Here is a 21,121-nt window from a genome sequence, read left to right as displayed (position 1 = left end):
CAAGGACGTAGTAGTTCACTGGCTGTCATTGGCCTACAAGTGTTCGACAATATGCTGAGTTTCACTGTCTGGTATTTTTATATTAACACTGAAAAGAAAATGGAATTAAGAAATAAAAAATTAAAGTAGACTTTGACAATTGGGCGCAATCTTGTGATTCCTACTACTATAACTATGTGAAGAATTAAGGATCAAATTCCACATCAAGCAGTGCTAAGGAAGAAATTTTTTACTGCTAAAACTTTCTTCTTCATGGCTAAAATAGCTTTCTTACTACTACTAATTGTCCCTTTCGTTGTTGGAATGAGCTCAGCTCAATTGACTTCCAATTTCTATAATTCCTCGTGCCCAAATGTGCTCTCCGTTATCAAAACGGCCGTGGATTCTGCTATCAATAAAGAGTCTCGCATGGGCGCCTCTTTGCTTCGTCTTCATTTCCACGACTGCTTTGTTAATGCAAGTTACCCCTTTGTTTTTGCATATTTCATTCTTAGATAATTTCTGAGCACTTGTTATTGTTCTCCTTGTTCCACTTTGTCTCTTCGTTACTCTTTGGAGAGTCGATGTTTTCTTTTGTTACAATTTTTTCAAAATACTTTTTAAATATTTTAATTATTGTTAACTTATACATTCTCAATTTCAAAATACGTGCTACGTTATTTAATTAGTCTCACAACAAATGACACATATTTACTTAAGGGTATGAGCTAGTTGTCAATGATGTGGTATGAGAATCACGAGGTCTCAGGTACCTGCTGTTGGTGGGGTGGTAAGTGTGAAGTGCAATTAGTCACGAAGTGTGCGCAAGCCGGCGTAAAGAATACATAATTACAAAAAATGACACATTTCTATATTTATTAAGTAATAATTTAAATTTTAAACTTTATATTTTATTATTAAAAAAATAATTTATTGACACATAAATTTTTATGATTTTTTTAGATAAGAAATTTCAAACATCATCACAAAAGCTAAAACGGATGAAGTACTTGTTATGAAATATAACATTTCTCATTTCATTAGTAGTAATACTAGATCTCAAGGCATGCATGTGTCGTTCAAATAAATTTAACTCATATTCTTGAGAAACGTTAATTTGTTTGATGATAAATTAATAAACATACATCTGAACCTCCAGGGTTGTGATGCATCAGTGCTATTAGATGACACATCAAGCTTTACCGGAGAGAAGACTGCTAATCCGAATAGTGGATCCATAAGGGGATTCGATGTGATTGATACTATCAAAACTCAAGTCGAATCATCTTGTGTTGGGGTTGTATCTTGTGCTGATATTTTAGCTGTCGCAGCCAGAGATTCTGTTGTCAAAGTAAGCTAACAACTAAAATAATACTCTTTTCATTTTATTTTATGTGCGTTAATTTGCTTGAACATGAATCTAAGAAATCAAGAATGTTTTTTGAATTTTGTGATTGTTAAATTAAAGATGTGTATATTAAGGTACCAAATGTAATGTTGGTTGTAGAGGCAAAATAAGGATTTTTCATGTATGAATTTTGAAACCAAAATTTGTTTACCTATTGAATTCTGGATATATAATTTTTACAAATTAAATGAATATTTAGCAAACACGTAAATATTATCACCATCCTTGGAAAGTTAGAAATTGAAAAATATAGAAAGTGCCAATTTTTTGTGAAATAAACTAAAAAAAGGAATACTAAGGCCGATAAATTGAAGAAGATGGGAGTAGTGAGTACTACTATATGTGCTAAACAAATGCCCGTGATGTGCCTTATACTAATAAAATAAAAAACATCCCATGCAGTTCATTGAATTTTCAAGGAAGTTATTAGCATGTGCAGATATTTTTAACTAATAGTATAAACTTGTTAGTTAGGAAAAGGAAAAGAAAGCATGTTGACCTTTATAGAAAGAAGGGAATTAGTCAAAGTTTGGATATCAAAATTAAATAATTGGACAATAATATGTTTATAGTGTATAAAAATTAGACAGGAAGTTGTTGAAAAGATAGTTTAGTCCGCTAAAACATTCACTATTCAACGATTTGGGAAAGAGCCGTACAACAGGAATTTATATGTAGCATTATTCTATATTTTTGTAAGGGGTTATTTTTACGGTTTGAACTTATGAATTCTTTCGATATATATCCGTAATGACATAATTTAAAATCATATAAATGTCTAATGTTATGGCTACCATCATTTATGGCTACCATATTTGTTAGAGTTGTGATCCGAATTTTGTTGGTCCGATCCTAAAAGTTTCATGGTGCGACCTATGTTTGTGATTTTCAATGGGGTCTATGATGGTAGGACTTATTTTTACACACAGACGGTATAAGTGCAATTAGTGAATCGAATTTGGACATTCAGAAATTACGTCATTCTCCACATTATACTCCTTTCCTTTCATAATGAAATTTCTATGCCTTTATCCGTGTCTTTTCCCGCAAAGATTTTCACATAAATTTATGTGTTATTTTTATTTTCTTTTACATATAATTTGCTTATTCTATCCGAATCATAACATCAACTCCACGTATGATTAATCTTTAACTTAAGACAATATATATTTCTTTGGAATAAAAGAAAAAAGAACTAATTATATTGGGGTGGACTTGGTGATAATTTATCAGCTTGGTGGGCCTAGTTGGACTGTATTACTCGGCAGAAGGGACTCGACAACTGCAAGTTTGAGTATGGCAAATAGTGACATACCTGCACCAACTTTGAATCTAAGTAGCCTCATTTCTTCCTTCTCTAACAAAGGTTTCACTGCTAGGGAAATGGTGGCTCTCTCAGGTTTATTCATTTTTTCTCTACTTATTGTTAGTATACTACAAATAATATATTTGTAGAACTATTTATTTGCAGAAATGACTTTCCTCACTTTTTGGCGAAAGTCACTTTCTTCATAGTATCTCAATACGAACTTCATGTCAATATGTAACAAACACATGTTACATGTATAAACATTACTTCCTCCATTTAAAAACGAAATACCTACTTTTCTTTTTAATTCATTTAAAAAAATATGATTTTTTTTTTGCAATACTTTAATTTCAATTTTCCACATAGCATGTTTAGGACCACAAAATTAAAGGACATTTTGATACATTTAACACAATTTTAATTTAAGATTACAAGATTCAAAATTTTCTTTATTTTCTTAAATTTTGTGTCAAGTCAAAGTAGACAATTCTTTTTTAAACGGAGGGAGTATTATTAACCTTTACTAATCATTTTTTTTTCATGAAAACATTAGGAAATTTGCTAATATTATTATCAATCCTCAATAGCTTAGATTCTTTTTTGAAATATATTTTAACTCTCCAACTAAACGCATCAAAATATAAATTATTCCAAAAAAGGACTTATATATGTCAACCAAACACAAGGCTAGAGTTTCTAGATATACCTTTTTGTGGGATCTTAATTTTCACCCAACTCATAAAACCTTCTTTTATAGAAATTTGAATCTGTTTCAAGTAAACAAGTTTTTATCCCGACTCATATAAAACACACTCACATTAAGAGTGTGTTTGGTATGAATTTTCAATTTTTTTTTATGTTTGGTTGCTTAAATATTTTTCAAAATTAATTTATTTTCCTCAAATTTAAGGAAAGTGACTTTCTTTTAAAAAATAAAAAAATATTTTACAAAACACTCTTTCAACCTCTCTCTCAAGTCGAAATGTTCATATACTCTCAAAATCACCCACCCCTGCCCGACACCTAATCCCCTCCCACCCCACCCCTATCATCCCCCATGAAAAAACATATTTAATTTTTCAAAAAATATTTCAAATTTTTTCTTACCCATCCCCTATCTCGACCCCCACCCCCTACCAGCCCCCATCCAAATATTTAATTTTGTCTTAAGAAAATTCAAACTTTTTCTTATCTTACCCCCTACTTGACCCCTACCCAACTTTTTTCTTATCTACTCTTATTATTCTATTTTGGTTTTTGGTAAATATATACAAATATTTTTAGAAAATATTCTTCCACTTGCATAACGACACAAGAATATAAAATAATTTATTTTTTTAGAAAATGTTTTCCTCCTCCATATCGTACTCTAAAAAAAGAATTTTTCAGTATCAAAATAATTTTTGTAAAAAGCATTTTTCTACTATTTAGCTAATCACTAAAATATATTTTCTGAAAAATATTTTTTCATTCACCAATCAAATACTAAAAAATATTTTTCACTCACCAACCAAACATAAAAAAAAATAAACAAGAAGCCAACTTTTTTTTCATGAAAATATTTTCAGAAAAAATAGAAAACATTTTCCGTCATACCAAACACACCCTAAATCAAAATATCTTTGGATTTTGCAGGTTCTCATACAATAGGCCAAGCAAGATGCACTACTTTTCGCAATCGTCTCTACAATGAAACTAACATAAATGCATCATTCGCAACATCAGTTAAATCAAATTGTCCACAAAGTGGAAGTGACAACAACCTCTCTCCACTGGACACCACAAGCCCAACCACATTTGACAACTTTTACTACAAGAATCTGCGAATTCAAAAGGGCCTTCTTCATTCAGACCAACAACTCTTTAGTGGAGGCTCCACAGACTCTATAGTTAACACTTATAGCTCCAATTCAGCTACTTTCTTCACTGATTTGGCTAATGCCATGGTTAAAATGGGTAATCTTAGCCCACTTACTGGCACCAACGGTCAAATCCGCACAAATTGCAGGAAAACCAATTAAGATTTCACACAAAAAATGAGATTCTAAAATTTAATCTCGAGATTTTAATTGTTGCTTATGTATTTCCTTTTTGTTTCATCGCAAACTTTGATGTTCTACGTTGTTAATTTGGAGGTAGAGGTGGGAAAGTCCCCCCTCTAATACGTAACTTTCTGAATGTTTGAAATAAAATAATTAATGATTCTATATTTTGAATTTGTTGACTTGATAAACTTTATTTTTTTTAGAAAATGTTTCTTATATGTCTTTTTTTTTTGTTTTATTTTAGACTTTGATTTACGACATTTTTAATTTGGAGGTAAGGTGGTAAGGTCCTCCCCCAACTCCTCCAACATTAATGTTATAAATTTCTCATATCTTGAAATAAAATAAGTTACGATTCAATGCCCAAAACACATTGAGTTAATAAACGTTATTGGTTAAAGCACCATTTAAGGTGTTGAAAATTTATGTCCAAATACATAAGCAGTTTCTTTATCAACTACGACTTACACATATTATGTACTTGAATATCATTCATAATATGTTTATTAAATACAAATATATAATTAATCTGTAGAAATAAAATATAATGTATGTGCAAATATCTATAAGCAACGTGACATTTGAATTTTTTCTAATTCCAAAAAATACTTTTGCGTAAAAAAAGTAAAAGAAGAAATTATGTTTCCAAAAGAGAGCTCCCTCCCTATCTCTAGTAAGAACTAATCACCCTCCATTTGCATTGCCGGCCATCTTCCCTTATCTGGAAATAAACTTTTCCATATTGATGTTGATTTTGTAGAGTACACTTTTTTCTTTGTTGAGTACTGATTATGTATTATAGTGTTTGTAATTCAGTTCTTACACCTTTTTAAAACTCTTGGTGATTTTCAAAAGTTTAAAATAACTTAGAATGCTGTAAATTTATGAAAGGAAAAAATAGGACAATTTTTTTTTTTTTAAAGAATGGTTGGATGGAGCAAGGCAATGGTAGGAAGAAATGTAAAACGAGGGATGACAAGGTGAGTTAAAATTTAGCAAGTTAAGGTTAGTATTTCCCTTCGCCACCTTGCTCCTCTTATCATCCTAGAATTTTATGGCGAGAAATTTTTCGGACCCTCTTGATGAAAATTTTATTATGGCCACTGAACATTCCTTTTTGAATTGTTACTAGTCGACTCAAACCTGCTTGTGCTAAATATGCAGCAAACTTCTTCGACTATCATGAATATTCAAAATTAATTTTTCAAAGGTCACTAAATTTTTAAAAATATCCCACTAAAGTCTTTTTTTTTTTTTTAAATATCATGATTGAACTATATACATTTTCCCAAAATTAACAAAACTAACTTTTTAACGGACATGTCGTTTCTGTTTTATTAGATCCATATTTAACCAATATCCATTTACCCATAACCACGTGATCTTGAGCAGCAAACAAAGACTAATTGTGTGACTATGTCTTCCTGCTAATAGATTGAAACAGCAATGAAATTTCAGTTTCAGCCCCACGACAGAGTTAATGGGAATTACAATAGAGCAAGTGGCTTACATTTCACCTCTATTTTGCTCTAGTTACATTAATTAAGGAGTCAATTGAAATTGGTCAAACGGGTTTTAGGTTAATGGGTATTGGTACGGATGTTCATGGGTCCATGTTGCTTGGTTATTGATCAAAATCAAAATTAAATTAATAGAATCAGTTTTTAAATTATTAAAATCAAAATTAAACCAAATATAATATATTTATCAATTTGGTTCTTACTGTTTGGTTCGATTGTTATGTCATTAATTATATTCAAAAATAAATAAAAAATGACTTATTCAAAAGGGAAAAAAAGACAACAGTTCATTCAAAAAGCAAAAATAAATTCTAATACAATGTGCATCTAATACAAGACATTTAAAGGGAAAAGGGTCAAATTTACTCCTCTATTTTGATAATTGGCTAAATATACTTTTTATCATACTTTGGGGTCAAATTAACCTTTTGTTGTCATACTTTGGGGCCAAATCTATCCTTCTACTCAGAAAAATTTACTAAATATCCTCTTCGTCATACTTTGGGGCCAAAGTTTCCACCGATGTCACACATTAAGATCAAATTTACCCCCTTTGTTAAGAAACTTTTCACATGTATTCTTCCTTTAATAAAAAATCCCAAATCAATATTAAATGCCCTATTTTTTTAAAAAACAAAACACACTCTAATCTAACTCACCCGATCTGACTCGAACCACAAAACAAGATACAAAAAAATATACCCCTAGTTCCGTTGATCAAATTTTCTCAACGAAATTAAGTCACTGGATATTTATCAGTGCATAGCTTATGGAAAATGCATTTGCATTAGTGCAAACACAAGCAAATGTACCTCTGTTATGAATCGAATCAGGGCCTGACTGTGAAGGGTATCTCAAGTCCACCGAGGACCGGAGACCACACCCTTTTCCTAGTCAAACAGAACATCACACATGTGACAACAACTGAATATTGAACATATAACAAGATAGGCAGTAATAATTTCAAAGATATCTAAGAGTGTCAACATCAATACTTAATTCACAGTAACATCCGCAAAGCCTCTATACCAGAAAACAACCTATGTCAGGAGATATTCCTGACCCTGACAATGACAATGTAAATTTGAAGTCTTCAATTCTAATTTATGAAAGAAAAATCGATAGAATGATCAAGTCTTCCGAAAATTAGAAGCTCACCACTTCACTGTAAACGATCGATTTTGAGATCACCTATCACTGCATATGAAAAGTAGAAGTGCCTTCGGATCCTGCATCGCGTGGGAATACCATGTCCGAAGACGGTTAGTAGGTTGAGCACTAAATAATGCCAGTCAAAAGTTCAGTTTCAAGATCATATACATGTTCACATACATGTATACATATATATAATAGATGCTTAGGTAGGAAACAAGGTTTAGCGTGATAGTAAAACATTATCCAGGAATGTAGCTCAACTGTCATAAATAGGCACCCACGGGCTATATAGGTTCAGCTTTCCCTACTGAAAGGGCCCCAATGCGTGTTAGCTGCACGAACCGGGGGTATCAATAAAGACCAGAAAATTCCCCAACCCCACGTCAATTTAAGATACAAATACATATATCAATAATGTGAGTTGTGCACAGGATCATCAAGACCAACCCTCACATCGGCAAACATGATTTTTGAGTACAAGTCATTCAAGACCCACACCTTCATGGCTTAACTACATATCCCCTATTAAGCCAAATTAAAATAAGTTTCACATAACACATTCATTAGCCACGAAATTATACATAAAGGCACACCACAAGTATTGTCATACAGTATGCTTGCAAGCTTATAATTATGCCATTATAATTTCATTAACTTGGGGGAATTCTTCGACCCTCTTTGTTCATTAAATCAAGTTGGAGGAATGCCTCGACCTCCTTTAGTAATCAAATCAAATTAGGGGAATGTCTCAACCCTCTTTATTCATTAAATCAAAACATAGCCAACAAGTCTTTCAAAATCCATGTTCATTATTTAACCATTTATGAAATGTAATAGTATAAGTTTGTAAGTCAAACCAAGAGACAGTTCCACAATTCAAAATCATTTACATAAGTGGGTTGAGCAAATACAATTGTTCAAAATCAATTTTCAAGTTCAAAACGTCAATTTGGAGGATCACCTCAACCCCCATTCCAATTTCTATACCCATCCACCTCATTAGTTTAAAAATATTTAATTCAAAGTATGAACAACTAATGAAAACTATGAAAAAATAATTCAAGAATCATCCATTCCAAAATCTTCAACCCATCTCAAAACCCACATTCTAATCCATATAATTAAACCATTTAAAACACATGCTTTTCATAAAATAAGATTTGAGGAAGAGTAACATTCTTGAAAGTATCACAACTATGGAGACAAATCACCTTTGAGACCCCTAACGGACCAACTTCTTAGAAACTTTAAGTGTTCTTGACCTTGGGGATTTGAAAGAGGTTGAGAAGTTATTTTGATTTATTTCAGAGTAATAATGATTCCCTAAAGGTGTTTTAAGTCGTGGGTCACGATTGGGGAAAAGGAAAAATATCCAAAGTGCCTTTAATAAAAACACTGAAAATTTATTGTCCAGTCGTTACAGGCGACCTTACGACTCGTCACCTCTATTCGTAGTCTGGACAATATCCATGGGCACCCACACTGGTCTGGCTACGCAGTCATACCATACGACTCATACTCAAACATTATGACTCATTAGGTTTAACCATAGTCAAGGCAGAATCTATTGGGCACTACACTGGTTTGGCTATGGATGAGACTATACGACTCATAATTATAAAAGAAACTTGGCTAATCCATACTGATCAGGCTATAATTAGAGTCCTACGATCCGTGATGACACCATACTACTCATAGGAAGTGTCGTAATTTGGAGAGTAAGCTCATAGATCAAGAAATTTTCAAGGACCAACAATTTAGGCTGTTACAACGTCTCCCTCAATTCATGACTCTGCATCAGTACAGAGCTTATGAAAAATGATAGTTAGGGGCCAAATGCAACAGTTTAGGCCCACTGAAGAATTTTCTGGATGATTGAGTTAAGATTTCTCCTTATGTGCGATCATGATATCTATATATAATTTGGATCAACACAAATTTTTCAACCTGTCATTTGCTAAGAAAATTTATGCACTGATTCAATAATCTAGATGCACATTGAATTGCATATCAAATTTTGAAATTTGAACATAACTAGAATAAGAGCAGAGTTTGTAATAGATATTTTTCCAGTTCCATGCTTTTGCATTATCTCATTTCATCTTACTTTTTGTTCATTTATAAACAACCTACCAGTGCTACAGGTTGAAAGAGAATTATATTTATTTTTTAAAAAAAATTCAAACAACAGAATTGAAGAGAGGAAGGGGGTATATTTGTTTGTGTATTTAAGGTTCGAGTAGGATCGAATGAGTTAGAATAGAGTATATTTTATTTTTAAGAAAAAAGACATTTAACGTTGATTCGGGCTTTCTATCAAAGCAAGGGTACATGTAAAAAGTTTCATAACAACGGGGGTAAATTTGACTCCAAAGTATGACATTGATAGTGATTTAGACCCAAAAGTATGACGAAGGATATATTAGATAATTTTTTAAAAAGAGGAATAAATTTGACCCCAAAGTATGACAAATGATATATTTAGCCAATTTTTCAAACTAGACTGGTAAATTTGACCATTTCCTCATATTTAAATTATAAATAAATTTGATGGAAATATATAAGATATTTTAAATTATTCATATAATTTATCAATTTAGTTCAATTATTTCTTTGATTGCTTAAACAAAAACTGTAATACCCCGAGAATCAAAATCAATATTAGAACCATGTTTCAAGCCCATGATAAATAAATTATAGTGCTTTGGTAGTTTTATGAGCTAGTTTTATGTATATTAAGGCCTCAAATAACTCCTAGCTATTAGAAGAATCAAAATATCCCTTACCGATTGAGTTCTTGAGAATGATATTGCTATAGTTAACTTCAAATGAGCATATCATTTGTTTTACTGAGAATTTTTGTTCTCATGACCCACCAAAAGATATATAATTGAATTATCTTTCCAACTATACCAATTTTTCCTTAATCTGATATCGGGGTAAAAAGTTATGCCCGGTTTACTAGAGAGTTGTCCGACTGTCGAGGTGCGATGGCCAGGTTGACGGACAGTGACGGACTTTCAAGCCAGGCCGTCAACCTCAGGTAGTGAACTTATTTTCTAGCCATAAACTGACGGTTGTAGTGAAAGCTAGTCACCAGAGTAACGGTCCATCACCTAGACCATCCACTGGACCCATTTAGTGACTGAATGATGATTTTAATGAGATTTTTGGGTATTTTTCCACCCTATTAACCCCTAGTTCTATTAACTTAAAAAACATAACTCCTCATTCATCATCAACATCAAAATTAGGATTTTTATCAAGATCATTCCCCAAGAACAAGATTCAAGCCCTTTCTTCAAGAAAACTCAAGAATCTAAGCGTCACCATTCAAGAACCTTCAAGGAAAGCTATTCTCCTTCAAGATTTAAGATTTTTAGGTATGTTAGATGTTCATCCTTGGGCTATTTCACCTATGGATTTCAAGAATCAATTTCAAATTCAAAGTTATATTTTTTACAAGTTATTGTGATTTTAACCATGAATCCCCGTGAATTTTGATTCTATACCATCTTTACATGTAACTGTTGTTGTTATTAATCCCCACATATTTGAATGTTGTTGTTCTCTGATTCAAACCTTAATTGGTAATTTTAGTAGTGAAATCATGCTATTACTTCAAGTTTTAAAACTATTCCCATGCTTAGCTTAAACCATGAATTGCAAGTGTTGGATAAAATGCCTACAAGAATGAGTTTTGAATAAATGCTTACATATATGTCCTTAAAGTTTTAGTACGATCTTGATATTATTGCTATCTAGTCCTGGGGGTTGGAATACCTAAAATTTAGCTGCTTACCTAGTTTTTAATATTGACAGAATGATTTTAGAATAGTTACGAGCCATATCATTTCAGTCATCATGATATCTACTCATGCTTTATGTGTCAGTTCCATGATTATAGTTCATGTTCATGGACATCATAGAGAATTATGTATGCTTCCAGTTCACCTAGATGTTCGAATCATATTCCATGAATTTATGAACTCCAAACTCAGATCATGAAGCTCATGACATGTATTCATATTTTATAGTATTTTCAGTTCTCATGAATCATGCTACACCCCTAATAATCAGCAAAATTCAGATTATGTCATGTCAATCCATAATTTAAGTCTCTTGATGAATCTATGATGTTGATGTTTTATTCCTTGAGCCTCTTTTAAGTATCAAGTTTTGTATAGTGCTTATGTATGCTTCAGGTCCTTAGATTTTAACCTTTCAATGACCTCTCCTAATGAAATGATGTAGCGATGAGAAATTGCTTCAAATGGGAGAGTGTAAATGTTTTATGTTAAGAAAAGATTGTTGCATGCTTGTTTTACACGAGGCTGTAGTTATGAAGATAAGCTTGAATATCGTGTTGGTGTGTAAGTGGATAAATGTATTACGCGTTAGTGAATGGCTAGTAGGAGGTTTTATTTAGTTGTTGAAGGGAAAATCAGAATTATTTAGGAGATGGGATGTTTTGAAATGCATAGTGTATTAAATTCATGACTCAGACTAGTATTACAATATTATGTGTGCATTTTGTAGATTTGAGTAAGCTTGAACATTGTGGGAGACTTCAGTCGAGCTCAAACTTCAGTAGGTAGAGTTATCAGTGCCCATGTGAATGTTTTTAGTAGTCTCAGGTAAAGTGTTGTATTAAGGTGGAAGGTATAGTTGAGGGAGTATTCTAGTAGTATGTCTAAGCTTGAAAGTAGCAGTTGCATTGTCTAAGGCATAGCAATTTTATCCTAGCTTGGGTTTCGTAGGCCTCTATTTCGTGTTACAGAATTGTAGCCATGATGTGATTCCTTATACAGATGTATTATTCAGATCATGCCCAAGATTCTTTGCTATTTAATATTATTATAACTTCTTAGAAAGAGCTTTGAAGAAATGCTCCAGTTGAGTATAAGTTTTTAGTATAAGTTAGTCCGTAAATCCAACAATTCAGCTTAGTAGTCAGACAGACAAGATCCTATAGTTTTCTATCTTTCCACCTAGTCATACTATCTGAAGTCTGATGAACATGGATATTCCATGAGGTAAAATATTCACACCCCTGCAAATTATGAATTCAACTCAGTTCAGTTCATACATCAGTTTCAGATTCCAGATATTCAGTCATGATTCAGTTTATAAGTGCCCTATGCATCATCTCAGTCTTTTCTCAGTATTTCAGCTAAGTCAGTATCCTTCGGGGGACATAATATCCCAAGGGGGATATGTTCTTGAATCCCTCAAGTTTTTATGTCCTAAACCTTCTATTTTCTCTCCACATAACAAGATCCAGCTTGAAGTAATGGGTACTCATAAGTTGACTCTCTCGTTTCTATCTTATCCTTATAACCAGTTCAGTCATGTGTCATGTTTCAGTCTTGGTCATGTAACCATATTTTCAGCATGTATATTCAGCATATAACCTCAATGCCTCAGTGTTCTCAGTTTAACCAACCTCATTCGAGGACGAATATTTCCAAGGGGGAGATATTATAATACTCCGAGAATCCAAAACAATATTAGGACCATGCTTCAAGCTCATGAAAAATAAATTATAGTGCTTTGATAGTTTTGTTAGTGATTTGGATGTATATTAAGGCCTCAAATAACTCCTAGCTATTACACGAATCAAAATATCCCTTACGGATTGAGTTTTTGAGAAGGATATTGCTATAGTCAATTTCAAATGAGAATATCATTTATTTTATCGAGAATAATTGAGCTCATAACCCAACAACAAATAGATAATTGAATTATATTTTCAATGATACCAATTTTGCCAATCCGATATTAGGGTAAAAATTTATGCCCATTTTACCAGAGAGTTGTCCGACTGCCGAGGTGCGACGGCCAGGTTGACGGACCGTCAAGCCAGTGAAGGACCATCAAGCCAAGCTGTTAAATTTAGGTATTGAACTTGTTTTCTAGTTACAAACTGATGGTTTGAGTGACGGTCAGTCACCAGAGCGACGATTCGTCACCCAGACTATCGACCGAACCCGTTAAGCAACTGAATGACAATTTTACTGAGATTTTTGGTTTTTTTCCACCCTTTTAACCCCTAATTCCATCATCTTAAACAACATAACTCCTTATTCATCCTCAATATAAAAATTAGGGTTTTTATCAAAATCATTACCCAAGAATAAGATTCAAGCCCTTTCTTCAAGAAAACTCAAGAATCCAAGCGTCACCATTTAGGAACCTTCAAGAAAAGCTATTATCCTTCAAGATTTAAGCTTTTGAGGTATGTTAGATGTTCATCATGGGCCCCTTTTACCCATGGAGTCCAAGAATCCAATTTGAAATTCAAATTTATGATTTTTACAAGTTCTTATGATTTAAACCATGAATCCTCATGAATTTTGATTCTTACCATGTTTACATGTAATTGTTGTTTCTATTAATCACCACACGTTTGAATGGCTTTGTTCACTGAGTTAAACCTTAATTGGTAATTTTAGTAGTGAAATCATGCTATTATTACAAGTCTTACAACTATTCCCATTCTTAGCTTAAACCGTGAATTGCAAGTGTTGGATGAAATGCCCACAAGAATGAGTTTTGAATAAATGCTTACATATTATATCCTTAAAGTTTTAGTATGATCTTGATACTATTGCTATCGAGTCCTGGGGGTTTGAATACCCAAAATTTAGCTGTTTACCTAGTTTTTAATATTTACAGAATGATTTCAGAATAGTTATGTGCCCTATTATTTCAGTCAGTTACCATAAACAGTAAACATAGTTCAGTCCAGTGTAGCCAGCATAGATTGAGATGTTAACCTACCAGTTGAGGGTAACCCTTAGTCCTTTGGGACAACACTTTAATGAATCCACGCAGCCATGTGTTACTACCTGTGGCACGGTACTAACACCCTTCTAATTGGGCTCACAAGTTGGGCCGTAATTAGCTCACTAGGTTATGTCTGTTAGATGATAGCTCCCATGGCCTCAGTCCAGTATTCAGCTCAGTAATTAGTTTTAGTTTTGCTGACCATAGAATACAGATGTCAATTATCTATTTATCAGTATTCAGTATTTCAGTTTACAAATTATATTCAGAACATGTTTTATGCTTTGCCATGCATTCTCAGTCTTTACAAATTTCATGCATTCTACTCAATACTTCATTCTGTTCATTCAGACCGTTATTACTCATCCACATGAAACCATGCATATTATCCTAACCTCATTTAGCATACAAGTACATTCAAAGTACTAATCGCCTACTCGTTTCTTACTCTATGATGTCTAATATTATAGGTGTGGACGCTCAGATTCCTGACCGTACTTAGACTTTCCAGGGTGTTAGCAGCAGCAGTAGTGGTGAGTCCTCATCCTTCGAGGACGATTTATATTATATTCAATTATGTCGGTAGTTAAGTTATTTAGTCTGTAAGACTTAGTCGGGGGCTTGTCCCATCAAATCCATAGTCAATCAGATTTAGAGGCTTTCAGACATTTTTAGTCAGTTAATTGATTTCAATTTTATCAGTCTTCAGACATTTGTTTTCAGTATTACGATTTAGTATTTTTTTCTGCATTTGGAACCTTCTAGTTAGTTATAGTTAAATTCTGCACATGTTCATTTTTAATATCAATTTTATTCAGCCATAACAGATCCCAACTCATGGATTAGCTTCTGGTCACTTGTGACCGTAAGCACCGTGTGGCATACAGGGTGTACTCTCGGGGAGTTACAAAATAAAAAACAAAACCAAATACTATTTACTTTTAAAAATCAAACAAAATGTTTGATCTATTTAATCAATTTGATTCAATTTTTTATTTGTATCAATTTTTACCCAAACCATTAATACCCCTAGCGAATAAAGATTGTTATAATACACAGACATATGGTTAAATATGAATTCTAAAAAAAATGACATGTCCGTTAAAAAGTTAACCATTATGTTAACTTTACCTTGTTTGAGAAATATGTTTAGTTCAATGATAATATTATTTTTTGTAAATCAAAAGTGATTTTAATGGGATATTTGTTAAAGTTCAGTTACAATTTGATGAATTAACTCTAAATATTCCCTTAAAAACTTTTTATCTTTCTATTGATTACTATATGGACCGTGTCCTCCCTGAGCACGAGCGTATGCTCGACATTGTTGGTCATAAAGAAAAGCAATTTGAAAAATATAACACTCATTTGAAAGTTAGCGTATTACAGAACAACCTATTATAATTTGATTTTCATAATACAACATACGTCCATGGAAAAACAGAATATAAAGTAGTAGCCTCTTTCATAAGTTCAAGCACAATTCATGTTAACTATTTACAAAGTTTGTTTATAATCTATTGATTAGCTAATGAGAACGGAACATTCATTCTTGTTAAATTCTTTTTAGCAACATCAACTAATGTTGAAATAATGATGTTGCCATAATTATACCTCCTAAAAAGTATAACTCAGTCTCTTGTCAAATATAAAACCAAACATAGTTAGGGTCGATCACACAAAAAATAGGATAAAAATCTGTCATGAGCTTGCAGATGTAGTTGGAAAGTGCAAAAAGTAAATGGGTGTTTTTGTAAGAACAGTAGTAATAATAACAATGCTTGGTGAGTAGGGTTGAATTAGTATGAGATGATCCCTAGGATTGTGTTCCCCCTAACTTCTTAAATCCACAGACTTATCATGGTCGTCAAACTATATCGGTCTCTTGCATGCCAAATCTAACAAGTTATGTATCACCTAAATTCCTCTCGACCTTTGTTTGGGTGAATTTCACTCATCTCCTCCCAACCTCAGAGTATCACATTACTAACCCTTGTTCTGGATCTCAGACTAATTATCTCTCATTGATCTCAAGTTAATTAGATGAAGGTTTGTAGCTTTAAATTATTGTTGTGATTTTTTTTTCCAATTCTCTACCTCTCTCTCGAGTTAGTATTGAATACAGGCGAGTTCTTAACATTTGTAGCCATTATGAAAATAATCAAAGAGAAGAAAGCCATAATACTTTCACAAACACCAATTTTTAATGACTGCACTTCCTCTATTTTGTTAATCCATCGGGTTCTCACAACCCTAGTTATAGGGTTTAAATGCTCATGATTGCAAGAAAACACATATAATTCACAATTAAAATAATACGAATGATCTCACGAATAATAAGAATAAAACCAAAATCTCAATTTTAATCCAACGCTAAAAACCAAGAGCAAGAAAAAAAATAAAAAATGTATCTAAGAACTCAAAGTAATGTAATAAGTATGTAAAATGCATAAAATAGTAATGAAACATCCCATGAGTATTTATAGATACATTAGAAAACCTATCCATAATAAAGTAGGAAAATGGAGTCGGAACCAGCCTATGACCCCAGGTACAGGTCGTAGATAGTAACTACAAACCGTAGGTTGGCTCATAGATACACACTTAAGCTTCATTCCATCACTTTTTTCTCATTCTCTGCTCCAAACTCTGTTTTCCTGCAATACCAACAGAAAAACACATCATATCTAACAAAAAGACCTAGCTACTTGGATAATTTTCTTTTTTTAAGCATCAAACCATGGCACATCAATACCCTCAACTTAGAATGTTTACATGTTCTCAGGCAACTAACACAGAACATGACAACATGATGCTTAACTAAAAGAAACCTAAGTCACTTACGACAGTCTACTAAATTTAGCTAAAATCTCTTACTCACTCCTATTACATCTTTGAGAACCATTGTGTGGATCCATGTAGCACATCAGTATGACACAAAAGAATCAAGTAATTACATTATATTAGCAACAAATAACCACACGTATATGCAATTTACACTATCCAAACATATAAGAAGTTAACAATACAAATCATTTACCCTCACAGCAAAGAAGTCCCAACTCTGACAGTATAATCATGTATGTCAATATGGGAATAATATCAAGATACTCACACTCTTAAAAGAAGTTCCAACAATGTACATAAAATACCATAGGCTTGTCCCTTTTTACTATACCTTAGTTTTTTGGATAGTTGGACTGGGATTACTATAGGACCTTTCTCGTCTTTTACTTAGGCTTGGGGGAAGGTATAGTATATATGGGATATAGCAACTCACCCTCCTTGACACTACAGTTACTTTATTGTCCCCACTACTTAACCATACTTCTTTTATTTCTCCCTTTTATCCTTTATTGCTTATTTAGGTTGGGTGTGGTTTCTTCATTCTCTTCATTTATTCACTTCTCTTTTTCTTTTCTTTTTTCTTTTTTATTATATTTTTCTTTTTCTTTCTTTTTTTCTTTTCATATTTTTCTACCACACCCAATCCTTCTTTCTTTTCTCTTATTCCACACCATTCTTCATACCCAATTTCAACTACGCACTTCTATGATAGCCACCCTCAAATTAGGCAATTTACCTGAGCTGAGGTGCATAGTGTTTAAGGATGGACCAAGGCCAAAACAGGTTCATTATTATTAAACGAAGAGGTGAAAGATTTAAAACACAAAAATATGTCAATTTAGGCTCAAATTAGGGATCACGGGGTACTTAATTTTATTTGGAGAGTCTTTTAGGATAAGAGTGGGCTAATTCAAAAAGAGCCTATGATCATGTCCTAACCAACTACCCTACAACTTGGACAAGAATAACCGGATAAGTTCTAAATTAAATGCATAAAGTGAACTAGGTAAATGCCTCACACATATATGGTACATGGTTATATTACCATCTACTATCTATACGGTCCATGCACTGCTAAGATATGATTATTTTTTCCCTAATACTAATGCCATAACAATACTCACACAATGGTTACATATATACTTTCATTACACTATTCACAAATTTGTCAGGAGGGGTATCATTTTTTCAAATACTTAAAACCACAAAACAAAACATGTCAACTATACTTGTGTTCCTTATTTTTTTTTACAATTAAACATAAACAACACATAACATAAAGCAACATAATATGATACCTAAACATGCCAGTTCTACTATGATAAAGCATCCAACGAGAAAAGAAATACGTTAGCAAAAATTCTCAACTATGGGACACCTCCACCCCCAATTAAAAAATGATGCACTGTCCCCAGTACCTACTAGGAACAAAATAATGAAAGGGTATAGGGACGTACTTGGGATGCTTTAAGCATCAAAAACTAGCATGCCTCGATATGAGCCATCCTTTGGCTCATACTAGGAGGAGGAGGTGGTGCATGACTAGAGGTGCCCCAGGCAATCTGGACATGCCTATCCTTATTGATATTATACTGTATGTCACGACCTAAATCGAGGCCCAACCGTCATGGGCCTCCCAAATCATGAAGGCCCGAGAGTCCTTCTAACTGCAAATCTTATGCATCATTCATCAAATAACCAAAATACAGAAATAAACTGGACTCATAATTATCATATCATTTCAACCAAACCATACTGGCATAGGTTCATAAAATCCCAAAAAAGTTATCTAACACAAGTCTCCAAAATCTCTACTAAACTGAAACAACATTTGTCTAAAACCGGGACAAGGCCCCCGGTTGGACCATAAACTAAAACCAAATAAGAATATAGCATGAAACAAGACCTTCCGATACAAGGGAGGTTCACCAACTTTAAATGTATGATAAAAACTAATCTACTGCTTATTGGGACCCCGGGACTAAGCCTCAGATCCTGAAATTTAGGGTTTTTTGAAAGTTATCAGATGGGCATAATCTGATAACTTTCAAAACAACTTCTTAAAGTCAAGACTTTGTGTCTTTATTTCTCTTCTGAGGTAGATGGTACACCCTACAATCTGTAATCCCATAGGCTATATGGAATCCGTCTTTGACTTGATGGCCAAGCACCCAACCCAAGTTTTTCGCAAGGGTTGGAGCCTCTGTGTCTCTACTACGCTATAGGGTCATCACCAGCGTACAATCCCCCTTTTGGGGCAACATGAACCCGTGTCGGTAAATTACGATTTTGGGTAATGAGTTGTTTGAACACATGCCTTCTTGAGGTAATCATCTAACTCTCTTAAGACAAATTTTAGACTCTTTAAAACATTTCTTATTTGAAAAGTTATTCCTTTCTTATTGTTCTCCAGGCACATCATAATAGGGTATCATCATACCCAGACTTGCAAGCCATATCAGAACATCTCTACTGCCCTTCTTTTTATTACAAACAGGTATTATTGACCACCCAAAAGATTTAAAATCATGTGTAAGTTCATACTTTGAAAGTACATGAAAAAAAAACCACTTTCTCTCTTCAATACTTTATATACAGTGGTCACCTTTTCTATTAATTTTAAACCATTCTTAATGGGGAACATGATCACTTATAAAAAAGGAAATCACCCCTTTCATTATCTCATAAAGACAGTACAATTTTTACATAACAGTTCATCAATAGACTCAAGCATTTATCAATTTATATAATCAGTTCACAACATGTAAAATCAATGGATTTCATAGTAAAAGAGGGAATTTCATATCCCATTCTCTCATTTAACTCCACAATCTAAATATCACATAATCACATGAAAAACATTTCAAGTTTAGGGTTCATATCATAATGTCCACAACACTTCATTAAAATATAGGATTTTCAATGCATGCTTATCAATGATCTTGAAACCTATTTCATATGTATACATGTATAATCTTTTAAACTAGTTTGAAGACAGTAAATCCATGCCTATAAGGTTTAGGAAAGACCCACGTACCATGGGTTACTTAGTTGGAAGAATGGAATCCTAATATTGATACTTTCCTAGAGGATCTTGAACTTGAAAGACTTGATTTCTTATTCTTGGGGAAGATATAGGGTTTGCTTGAGAGAAAAGTTGGAGAAATGGGCAAATAATGTCCTAACTAGTGATTTAAGTCGTGGATTTATGAATTGAATTGAGGGAAAAAGACACAATTTCCCCTCAGGCAATTTTAAACTCATAATTTTGTTTTTCACGCTCACTGCGACGTGGTCTAATCATGAAAGCTTACTAGTTCTGACGAAAATGATCATAACTTTTTGCCTGGGTATCGGATTAAGACGAAATTGGTATCGTTAGAAAGCTAATTCAATTATCAACAATGCGGTGGGTTTTGACCTGAAAAATTCCACATATATCAAAAGTTATATATGTTCAAAGTTGACCCTTGTAGAATCAAATACCAAACTTTGAATGAATCAAGGCTCTTATCTCAACTTTGCTCTAAGTGATTTGTATGAAACTTTTTTTACCTAGTAAGCACTTAACATACTAGGATAAAGATCGTGACACATGAATTCAAATTATAAATTAAGAACTGGAAGAAACACCTTCACCGCAATGCGGTGAACTCCTCATCGCTATACTCACCGCACGACCCAATGCAATTATGGTGAGGTTCTAGAATTGAAATTCAAACGCGACCCAATCCTCATTCGAAAAATCCAAACTTCCCCGAGACATTCCCTTTACACCCTTGAACATGAATCAACTCAAAAATCTACGTCTTAGGGTCAGTAAGACCAAATTAAAAATCATCAAAGTTAAGAGGTCTAAAATATTCTCAAATCTCCCAACACTTAGAAAAATTTCAGGTCTTCCACTTCCCATGCATGCAACTAAGAGTTAAATTAAGCTAAGAATTATACCAGGTGTTACATTATCTCCCCCTTGAGATCATTCGTCGCCAAATAATGGGTACGAACTTGTTGAAGCTCTAAAAATATGTAATAAAGGGCGTATCCTTACTTTAAGAATTTTCTCTGA

At 33.1% G+C, this 21,121-nt stretch overlaps 1 protein-coding gene across 1 annotated transcript; it reads left to right on the top strand.

Annotated features, from left to right (window-relative positions):
* The first annotated feature begins 204 nt into the window (after positions 1-204).
* On the top strand, positions 205-4,912 carry LOC107872526 (cationic peroxidase 1). The gene is made up of 4 exons (XM_016719190.2): positions 205-456; positions 1,139-1,330; positions 2,621-2,786; positions 4,332-4,912. Exons 1-4 carry the CDS (start codon positions 253-255, stop codon positions 4,715-4,717), a joined length of 948 nt encoding a protein of 315 aa, XP_016574676.1. The 5' UTR covers positions 205-252; the 3' UTR covers positions 4,718-4,912.
* The last annotated feature ends 16,209 nt before the right edge of the window (positions 4,913-21,121 follow it).

Source organism: Capsicum annuum, chromosome 5 (genome assembly GCF_002878395.1).
Source record: "Capsicum annuum cultivar UCD-10X-F1 chromosome 5, UCD10Xv1.1, whole genome shotgun sequence".
Taxonomy (NCBI): Eukaryota; Viridiplantae; Streptophyta; class Magnoliopsida; order Solanales; family Solanaceae; genus Capsicum; species Capsicum annuum.
Note: the sequence above shows the minus strand (reverse complement) of the source record. Positions and strands in the feature narration are given on the sequence as shown.